General features: G+C 36.8%; 1 protein-coding gene across 1 annotated transcript; it reads left to right on the top strand.

The window, feature by feature from the left end:
- The first annotated feature begins 3,106 nt into the window (after positions 1-3,106).
- LOC143721087 (uncharacterized) lies at positions 3,107-6,228 on the top strand. Its single transcript, XM_077211259.1, has 4 exons — positions 3,107-3,213; positions 5,032-5,146; positions 5,329-5,459; positions 5,575-6,228. The coding sequence occupies exons 2-4, from the start codon at positions 5,077-5,079 to the stop codon at positions 5,707-5,709; spliced, it is 336 nt and encodes a 111-aa protein (XP_077067374.1). The 5' UTR covers positions 3,107-3,213; positions 5,032-5,076; the 3' UTR covers positions 5,710-6,228.
- The last annotated feature ends 5,183 nt before the right edge of the window (positions 6,229-11,411 follow it).

Raw genomic sequence — 11,411 nt, 5'->3', positions numbered from 1 at the left:
AATGAGGGAATTCTTGAATAAATAATATATTTTTTCCACACCTTTTGTTGTTCTTTACAAGCGACGCATCACTTCCAAACGCTGGCGCACAGCAGCAGCATTTGGCTCAAATGCCTGGGGATGGGGGTCAGGGTCGGGGCCAACACAGCAATCGGCGTCAGGGGGTAGAGGCACGTTTTTAAGCTGTGCCACATTGTGTAGCACAGCACATGCCAGCACGATTTTGGACACCTTTTCAGGAGTGTACAATAACCTCCCTCCAGTGCAGTCGAGGCAGCGCCATCTGCCCTTAAACAGGCCGATGGTGCGCTCCACTATAGCGCGAGCTCGGCTGTGGCACATGTTGTATTTCCTTTCCTCTGCATTATGTGGATTGAGGAAAGGTGTAAGCAGCCACTGTTTGAGGGGATATCCACTGTCCCCTGCAAGGATAGTGAAAGGGTTAAGACTTTGAAGTACAGTAAAATGTCTAGTAATCAAACGTAGCCTACCTAGAAGCCAGCCATCACGCACAGCACCAGCCTCGAATCTGCGCCCAACACTGCTGTGTCTTAAAATGAATGAGTCATGGGTTGACCCAGGCCACCGAGCTACTACGTTAGTGAGCAACATGTCTGCATCACAAATAATTTGGACATTGAAACCGTACATAGCTGCAAATTGAGCTTTCTTGTTTGCCTGTTCACCCGCCGTGTATGGAAACTTTATGCACTCATGGGACAAAGCTATTATGCCTTTTAAAATGTCTGGCATTATCCGGCTAAGGGTCGGCTGAGATATGCCTGACCTGTCAGCCAATTCCCTCTGAAAAGTGCCAGTCGCCAGGAATCCTAGTGTTGTTAGGACTTGAAGTGGGACTGGCACGGCATGGTTCCTCCGAGTGCTCCTCTGTAACGCGGGGGCCAAAAGACCGCAGAGATCCAACAGGACAGCTCGAGGAAGTCGGAACCGGCTCATGAGCCACTCGTCCTCATTTGCCAGCAAATCTTCTTGCTGTCTGAAGATGCGTTCACTCCGAATCCTTCCATTTGCCACATCTTCTAAGAGCGCAAGATCAGCCATTGTGCGTCATTACGCATTGTGATGGGGCATTTTATTTCCATCCATTTAATTGCATCTGACAAGCTACAGATGTTGGTTATAATCTACTTGGAAATGGGAATTAGTTCAGCGCAAATGTAATTTCTTGCAGCTTTCTGAATGGTTGAGACATAGGCTACGTCATACGTTATTTTATCAAAAATAAAACAAACTAAAGGCATATGCATGAATACCATGATTCCATAGCTGATGAAGACATTTTTAGTATGAAAACAACTTTCCCCAGAGGACAAATAATACAACTATTTATCTATCTGTCTATAAATCTATCTAGGCTATATATCTCCCTAATTATATATCTATCTGACTGACTATCTAGTTGCATCTATATCTGCTCCGCCAGACGGACACATTGGCGAGAATATCAGTTTTGTACATTATTGCGTTCTGTTTACCATCTTATTTATGAGGATGAATTGTATAACATGCCAATATTATTGCAGAACATATTTGACTTTTCTTTTTGGAAATATTAATTTGCATTTCTGTTTCAGATCGATCAAACGGGTGTTCGTGTAGGCTGTTGATTGTAAGACTTGCTTTGTGAAGTCTTCGTGTTATTTATGAGAGGCAGTATTGCCATTTATTTTACACAACGGTCTACAGTTTCACACACTTTCACGTGTTTCTTCCATCTGCCGACGGTGTCGCCATTTCTCATTTCACCCGTTTTTGTGCGTACGCCTGGGTCAGAGCTTGCGTGAAGGACCGCACATTTTCCCGTCAAGTTTGCTTTTTATAAATACCAATTATTGCGTAGAGAGCGGTGTACGCCTTCTTTTGTGCGTACGCAACGTTTATAAATGAGGCCCCAGATCTCAACCCAATAGAGCATCTTTGGGATGTGGTGGAACGGGAGCTTCGTGCCCTGGATGTGCATCCCACAAATCTCCATCAACTGCAAGATGCTATCCTATCAATATGGGCCAACATTTCTAAAGAATGCTTTCAGCACCTTGTTGAATCAATGCCACATAGAATTAAGGCAATTCAGAAGGCGAACGGGGGTCAAACACAGTATTAGTATGGTGTTCCTAATAATCCTTTAGGTGAGTGTATATATATATATATATATATATATATATATAGTTGAAAGTTAAACATTGCTCAACCTATTTTTTTGATGAGTTAAAGCAATGTCAAAACATATGTTGTCATAAGTTATTGATAGTTTTTCCTCAGCTAAAACTGTAAAAAATCTTTACAACCTATTGCACACAAAACTGACAAAGATTTCAAATTATGTTCAGATATTCAGTCATACTCAGGTCAGGTCCAGTCAATTGTGTGCTACATATCTGGGCAATTGCAAACTGTAAATTACAAATTAAATAGTGGTAAAATCACTTATAGTGATTTAACCACATTTCTGTAGTTTCTAATTTATTAGCAGGTTCTTTCGTATGATGTGATTTTTTGACACTCAGAAAGTCCCACATAGATAGTGGCTGTTCTCAGTTATTAAAGTGAAAGTAAAAGAATGCTTCCTATACAAAAAAAAAAAAGCTGCTTGTTAGTCCAGTTCTTGTTTATTTCACATATGATCTAAAGTTACATGTACATGTACAACTCACTCATTTCAATGTTTATTATGCACCACATTAGTGGAAACTTATATGTGAGAGTGTGTCTGCCAGTGTGAGAACATAAAACATACAGCATACAACAATATTATATGTTTATTTATGTATGAATGTTGCAGTCCTCAAACATTACCTTCACACTAGCATCAAAAGTGAATAAAAAACCATGGCATTTATTATACATGTTTATATATATATAGATAGATAGATAGATAGATAGATAGATAGATAGATAGATAGATAGATAGATAGATAGATAGATAGATAGATAGATAGATAGATAGATAGATAGATAGATAGATAGATAATTATGTTCCATGCCATTCATCAGGAACAAAGAAGAACGTATCAACAAACCAGTAAGTCACGTCACACCTCCATGACTTGTTTTTTTTTTCTTCCCTCCCACTCGGGCTCTTTTTTTCTATATGAAATGTGAAAATAGGTGGCCATATGTAAATCACACATGCCTAGTTTTGATCATTTCCTTGTTCAGAGAGCTGGCAGTATCTCTTCAGACTTGATACAGGTAAGAAGCACCTGCACTCATCTACTTTTCTCTACACAAACTGTTGGTTTACTTTCTCTCTTTCTATTTTCACCGTTCGTTTCCCTCTGGTGTCTTTTCAAACTCCAGTGTTGTCCGCAAGCCATACATTTTAACGTTCTCCTGAAAGAATTTAAATCAAAAATAAAATTTACCAAATTATTTTGTATCTAAGCTTTTTATCTCGTGCTTGACGTTTTTGAAAATTATTTGTGACGTTATTGCTTGTTTTTTATATCAACTCTATAACAACATTTATAACAACATAATATTCTACTAACATACTCTCTAACATTTACATGCTGGTTTAAGATATTAATAACATATCACTGCATAATATCATCATTTTATTAACCTATTGGATCAGTTTGCAGATATAGAATCACAACATATCAGTTATTGTGTTAAACTATAACACTTTCTAAGAATTTGTCATCATAGTTTTTTAAAAAAAAAATAGAATTCAGATAGCTACAACATTATCACTGACTAGTTCAGGATTTCTTTTTTTTAATAAGTAAATTGATAAATATCTACAGGTGATGAACTTTTTATATGAAAATATAAATTCAACCTCAAAATGTTATAATTTACTTGCCTTCATGAGGTTTCAGACATGTATGACTTTTCTTCTGTAGAGCACAAAGGAAGTTAGGAAGAATAACAGAATCTTTTTCCATACAGAAAGAGAATGGCTTTCATGTTCCACTAAAGAAGAAATTCACATGGGTTAGAAACGATAGGTGATGACAGAAATGTTACTTTTAAGGTGAACTATCTTTTAAAATGTCCCACTTCCCCACTATTTACATACAAACAAAAGCTCCGTCAATGTGGTCGGCATTTTTAGTTTAACAAAAGCTTGCACAACCGGATCGACAGCTTGAATGACTCACTTCAGTAAGCGTTTAAAAGAAATCACGTTTGCATTCTTTTCAAAAATATTGTATTACACTGATGGAAGGATTAGTGGAATGAGTCACTGATAACCAATGAGAAAGCATGGATGTTTTCCTGGCGCTTATCTTTTTAATTAAATTGTGAAATGAAATGCTGCCAATAATATCCAGATCTTTTGAACTTTCTTAACTTACAGTTTGGTTCCCTTTCAGTCGTCCACGTTCGACGTTACGTCTCCCGTTCCCTCATTCAGGGAATGAGGGTTACATTAGTATTTAGCCAACTGAAATATAAAGGCAGCTGTAGCCTATATTTTCATGTCTTTTAAGACTCATTTATACTATGTGAAATAAATAGAAAGCCGAATACTTAAACTCTTAAGCATTAAAATGACTAATTTTGACAATTAGGCATTAAGGTGTTACAAATGGTGAATTTCAGTAAAGCTGCTTTGAAACAATGTGTATTGTGAAAAGCACTATGATAAAAAAATTGACATTAATTAACGACCCCAAATTAGTACAATATTGTCTGGAGAACATTTAATTTTATGTATAGGCCCATTTTTCTTTTTGACACACTTTTAAAGTTAGATGTAAACATGATGCAAAAAAATCAGTTACATTTATTTATGTACCGGTATTTACAAATTATTATTTTTTAGAAAACAGATTTACACAGCAATATCAAATTAATAAATAAAACAAGTGTTTATTTAATTAATACCGTAAGTTAACAGAGATTTGACAGCCATAAGCTACAATAAATGTTTCAAAAAATTCTCTCAAATTTTTCATGGACCAATGTACTAGCAATAGCAATGTACTAACATTTCCATATATGAATGAAATCCACATATAATGACTTGCTGCTCTCAATAATTCCTCATTTCTTTTACAGCCTTTCTTCATCTGACAGACTTGTTCTTGTAAAACATCTGCAGCAATGGCAAATAATCTCCAGCTGGTGACAGTGTTGAGCCTGTGTGTGCTGGCTGTTGTGGTCTACGCTCAGAGTGAGTATCTAATCACAGTTTCTCTCTCATTGGAGATCATACTGAACTATTACTTTCTAGTCCTAATCACAATTATCAGCATCAGGTTTTTTCAGTGCTTTGCCTTGTCATTTAGTTATGATATCTCTTTTTCCTATGGATCTAACACATTTTAAATTTGCTTTCTCTTTCTGACATAATAGACAATGGCGACGCACCTCCTCCTAGCATTGGAAATGAGATCTGCACATTCTACACTCAGGGTGGGACCCTTCTTCTGGACGGGCCGAAGGTCTTTGAAATGATGCTGATCGAGTTTGGAAGGGCAATCCAGGTCTGTATACGTTTTCTCAAATCATAGATAAATCAGCAAACATGATTATATGATGTTTATGTAAATAGGGAGTGCTAAGGGGTTCATGGAAAATTCTCTCTCACTCTTTTGGTAGACCTTGACCCCAATGGTGACTCAGCAATGGATGGACGATGTAGATGAGGATCATGACAAACATCTCAACATGGCAGAGTGTGCCAGTCTCGTCCAGAGAGTCTCTGACTCCATTCAGAGGCCCCCTCCGCAGTAAACAAGACCTCAACTGATTGAAGTTGCTTATACATGTATGGAAGTATATGTAAAAATAATTTTAAAAAAAAGATCTCACTTATTTAGTATGTAGGCCAATAGCTTCATCTCATGTAGGATAATCTTTAATAAACACTGTGACATTACACTCTACATTTAAATAAAGCAATTTATTGTTTGAGGAATAACTTTAAAAATAGGAATTAATGTAGGCCTATCTTTGGAAAATTAAGAAATAAAATCTGGTCTTAAAAAACTGTTGTGATCTATGATGTTCAACTGGTACAGACATTTTGTACTTTTGTACACAGGTTTGGCAATTGATGAAACAAGTTGAAATGAAAACAGGCAAAATAATAAATGATCTTCTCCTTCTTAGAGAGATGTTTAGGCTACTAGTAAGTAAGTAGCCTAAGTGTATAATTAATTCACTTACCGGCCCAATGAAAAAAGAAGCAACTTGGGCATCACTGCTCGAGATTTTCTCTGTCATAAAATCTTTCCACTCTGTGTGCCGTAATGATGTTTTTGCTCGATTTTTTTGACAGTCTTTCTGACTTCTAGCTTCAGACCTATTCTGCTTCTTCGACTGTACCGGTACTCCGCTGCTAAAGCAATTAATGTCTAATTTTTGCTCTTCGCATCACCAATCAACACTACGCTAGTGTAGCCTATCTACAGAGGCTGGAGCCAATGAGTTGCGAGAATTCTCTCTCGAATTAAAGTTGCCAGACAACACCAGCGCCAGCATTTTTGATCATGCCCCCAAAATATTTTGCTGTATGAATATCCGACCATGCAATAAATCAAAAGAAAGAAAAAAGCCTCTGCTTAAAAAAAAAAATGTTTCCATCTTAATGCGTTTTTTAATCAACACTTGAATATGGGTAAGTTTCATTAAAAAAAGAAACATTTTGAGCAAAAAGCTGAAAATCACGTTTTTGTCAAGAACTACATCAAAATTGGATTTAGTAGCCTGCGATGATCAAAACATACCATATATAAGAGTAGATCAAGTCCATCAACACTCCCAAAGCTTGCACATTGGGCAGTTTTGATTTATATGCTGTTTGATGTTGATGCTCGCATTATGCATCTGCTTACTTAATCGGATCGCTCGTTTCTGCTTCTTCTTTGCCTGTGTTTTGACGATTTGATCTGGAGCATAGACTGTAAAAAAGATCTGGAGATACTGTTCTCTTTCAGAAGATGTGTAATAGCACCCCCTACCGTATAACAGTGGAAACACTGAAAGCAGGAAATTTCCGTCAATGGCGGGGAAAGAGTTAAAAGCGTGGAAATGTATTTATTTTCAGCCTGTTTCCTGGCTTTAGACATCACAGCTCACGGCAGTGGCTAATAAAGGACACGTTCAGCAACTGCCGTTAAAATGAATGCTAACAGATATTAAGTAGACATTCTTGGTCTGTCTCAGAAACCAAATGAAGCATTGGGAGAAACACCTCAAATGATCTGAAGTGAGGTTGGATGAGAAAGTTGAGTCGGTTTGAGAGTGAAATTCAGGCGATGGAGTGCTAAAGCTTGAAATAGCAGCTTGAATGCCTTGAGTCTGCATACTGTTGATCATAAATGCCAGCCTAAAGCAACTGCACATGAAACAGAGAGACAGAGAAGATGGTGAGACAGTTGGACAGGAGAAAAACAAGGTCACCATTACAGTCTGTGACCTTTGACCTAACCTGTTTTACTAGCAGACTTTCAGTGTAAGCTGAAATCTGTGACAGAGGTCAGCAGGTGCCCAGAGGGGTGTTGCCTGTCTGTGCCCGTGTCTTCTGTTCTCTGTCTCATGTTTATTAAGATTTGAAGAATGGAGTCTATCTATTAAAAACATGTTGATACAACTTGTGGTGCTTTTGGTGTCTTTGTTAACTCGTAGTCCTGGCGTAAAGACAGAAGCAGACAAATGCAAACAAGCACGAGGAGACAGATAATTAAGGCTGTTAGGAAAAAAGAGATGTGAATGAGATGAAAGTAAATAACAAACGCGATACAGGAGAAGGGCTGAAGGAAAAAAGGGGTGAGCAGCACATTCCTCTTCCTCTGTCTCTGCTTCCCTTGTTCAGGCTCTTCAAAACAACAGCTGGAGCTCTCACAGGTGTGTTTTACTTGCTGAAAGCTGAAACATATGAGCTGACTTTGCACACACGCGCACACACACACACACACACGCTGATGCAGCAAACGCACACTAGTGTTTTTCAATAGTTCAGCAAACAAAAGTTTAAAGTGCTTCTTCTGCACATTTATAACATTTATTTGTATCATCACTGAGATGTACAGACGACAAGACATATCTTAAGTCACTTCAAAATGTATGTTTTACAAAACTTCGGACAAAATTTTGCTAATACATGATGCTGGAACTATCTTCATTTCTCTGAGACTTTTTTTTGCAGATAACATATAATGAAATGTAATGTAACATAATTAAAAATAATGGCAAAATAATATCACTCAATAAAATGTAATGAAATGCAACTCTTTCAAAAGATTTCATCTGTTTTTGGTTTACACCATCATCTATTTATGAAAACATTGGTTAATTTAAACAGGCAGTATCAAATTCAGCCTTTATCACAAGCTCAGCAAGATCCCAGTTTTATATATAAAAAATGTTTTAATAAATGTAATTATATTGTCTGTATTACTGCCATGATTCCTCAAAAAAAATGTTTTGGGGATTTTAATCATTTAAATTTTTGACTTGATTCAAAATAAGATCTTTAAAATTAAAATGTAATATTTATATTATATCAATTGCTTTCCAAACACAAGAAAAATAAGATAGTTTGCATCTTTTTTTAGTTCTAGAGTCTCTGTTGTCCCCTTACTCAAGAATCAGACAGTCTCTAACAAAACAAAGACATTCATGAGCAGAATATATGATGCATTCTGACATGCATAAAAACAAAAACTAATTATTGATCAGCTGTTCATCTGAATAACTGAAAAAGTCACTGAGAAAATGCATAGTCAGCAACCTAGACAGGTTTAAGGTGGTGTGTGTGTATGTTTGTGTGTGTATCCTAGAGACAGTCTCTGCTGCAGGAAACAGTGGTATCCTGTTTTGCAGTAGACTCCCATTGTTGGGCTGATTAAACATATAATACACACTCCCACACGTACACACCACACCACAGCTACTGCGCTGTTAGTGATGAGAACAGAGCGAAGTGTCCGAGATCAATCAGATGTGATTCATAATAAACACATTTTGCCCAGATGCCTTCACAGAAGTGTCCAATCAAGAAACACTGGACACCACACAGCAACACAGCCACACACACAATGTGAGTGATGTCTAGTCTTTCTGTCTCCACATGGCCATCCATTACTCCTGACCGTCCAGCCCCAGTCTGTTTATTTGTCTGTCTATTGTGTAACAGAGACGGTTTACACTGTAAATACACTAAATCGTTTCCTAGTTTCAGTCTGAGGAGCTGGTTATGGTGTGGGCGCCATTTTTCATATAGGGAAATGACGATGGTCTCTGACAAATCATTGTAAATTCTATATTTATTTTCTTGCAAATTATGTACTTCTCCTTTATCTCCTTGAAATACGGAAATTGATTATTTTAACAGGTTTGCATATGAAAGTTGCTTTCTGTGTTCAACTCATATATGATTGTATCTTTATTTTAAAGTTTGATTAAATTATTGGTATAATTTAACAAATATGCCGATGGCATAATTATTAACAATTAATAATGGATTTACACACACACACACACACACACACACACACACACACACACACACACACACACACACACACACACACACACACACACACACACTCTCTCACTCTCACTCTCACTCTCACTCTCACCAGGACCCAGATATTACATTAAGCCTAATTTAGTTTCAGGATCATTACTCCAGTCTTCAGTGTCACTGTATCTTTCAGAAATTATCTAATGCTGATATGTTGCTAAAGAGAGGATGGTAAACACAGTTGTGCTGCTTAATATTTTTGTGGAAACTGTTTTTTTCCCACTGCATCCTTCTTTGACAGGGTTCCTGCACACTTTTTAAAGTCAAATTTAAGGCTTTTTAAGACCTGAAGAAATCAAAATTAATACCCTACATAGGGGTGCGCAATATTGACAAAAATATATCTCAAGATTTTTTTAAAAATTAATATTTAAATATGAAATGATTTCTAATTTTGACGTCTAAACTAAAACCGCCAGTAGGCGGCGGCAAGTCACTAGGCTTGTTCGACTTGAACCGGCGCTGCACAGACCGATCGGTTGATGATATCAAAGTACCGCGAGAGCGATTAGAGAGCAGATGGCTCCTTATGCTTTTGAATCGCTCTCGCGGTACTTTGATGTCATCAACCGATCGGTCTGTGCAGCGCCGGTTCAAGTCGAACAAGCCTACTGTCTTAAGTGAGTTGAGGGATTCATTCATTCAACCGATTCGTTCAAACGGCTGATTCATTCGGGAAAGAAGCAAGTGATTCGTTCAAAACGCGGATTTCAGTCAAGAAATCATCGCTGTCTGTTGCATTGAGACTCTGCTACGGTTTCATTTTGAAATTCTAGTCGGCGAAATAAAGGGAAATCAAACAATATTGACCACATTGTCTAAAAAGTAACTCCCATTCGGCCCCTGGTTCCATTACAATGGACATCACATGTCTGCCCCCTTTTTTTCTTTTTTTACTTCTGGAGCATTTCACCTATTTTAAAGCCTGCAGTCCATGAGATTGGACGTTTGTCATCCAATCAAATGGCAGTAAAGCTCTGCATGTAGTAATTATTTAAAAAAAATACTACATTGAAGAGAAGCATGGCAGCACTTCACTCCAAACTCTGAAGAAAGCAACATTTTCTATGGTTTTTAAATTTTTAATAAATTTTTGCCAGTATTTCATAGTTTGTATGTAAAATAGAAAGGTTGAATTTATTAATTAAAGTTAAAAATCGATTGTAGAATTGCACGTTTTAAATCAAGATTTTTTTCAAATGTGTCTGTCCATTAGAATGGACAGTGGGTTCAAAAGCCTGTTACTGAAATCATATGTCCAGTAATGTTGCTTGAAATTTCTTATATAAAAAAAAATCTATATCACAGTACCGATACATTTTTGAAACTTTTTCATATGCAGAATATACAGTTCATGAAGTGCTTGAACATATAGATGATGCAAATATCTCAGATGTTGACTTCATGTGGAGTGATGAGGAAGATGGAGATGAAAGAAAAATATCCGTATTTAAAACTTTATAAAGTAAAATAACTAGCTTCAAGCCAAACGAACATACGGATTTGACTTAAATCTAAAGCGCAACTTGAATATTAATATTTTTCATATTTTGTTTAATATTATTTTTTTTATGGATAGATGCACTTTTATGATGGATAGATGCACTTGTATGATGGATAGATGCACTTTTATGGACTTTCAAAACAGAAACAACCATTCACAGCCATTATAAAGCTTGGAAGAGCCAGGACATTTTTTAATATAACTCTGATTGTATTCGTCTGAAAGAAGAATGCCATATACACCTAGGATGGGTTGAGGGTGAGTAAATAATGGGCTAATTTAAATTTTTGGGTGAACTATCCCTTTAAAGGGATAGTTCACCCAAAAATTATATTTGTCATCACTTACTCACCCTCATGTTGTTCCAAACCTGTATGAGTTTCTGCCGAACACAAAATAAAA

Source organism: Siphateles boraxobius, unplaced genomic scaffold (assembly GCF_051911475.1).
Source record: "Siphateles boraxobius isolate OS27281-9 unplaced genomic scaffold, OSU_SipBor_1 12, whole genome shotgun sequence".
NCBI classification, from domain to species: domain Eukaryota; kingdom Metazoa; phylum Chordata; class Actinopteri; order Cypriniformes; family Leuciscidae; genus Siphateles; species Siphateles boraxobius.
This window is presented reverse-complemented; position numbering and strand designations above follow the sequence as displayed.

Excerpts from the sequence above, each read along its gene's own strand:
- LOC143721087 (XM_077211259.1), top strand. The coding sequence starts at position 5,077 with ATGGCAAATAATCTCCAGCTGGTGACAGTGTTGAGCCTGTGTGTGCTG. Across the intron at positions 5,147-5,328 it reads TGTTGTGGTCTACGCTCAGA|ACAATGGCGACGCACCTCCT; the intron begins GTGAGTATCTAA and ends CTGACATAATAG. Across the intron at positions 5,460-5,574 it reads AGTTTGGAAGGGCAATCCAG|ACCTTGACCCCAATGGTGAC; the intron begins GTCTGTATACGT and ends CTCTTTTGGTAG.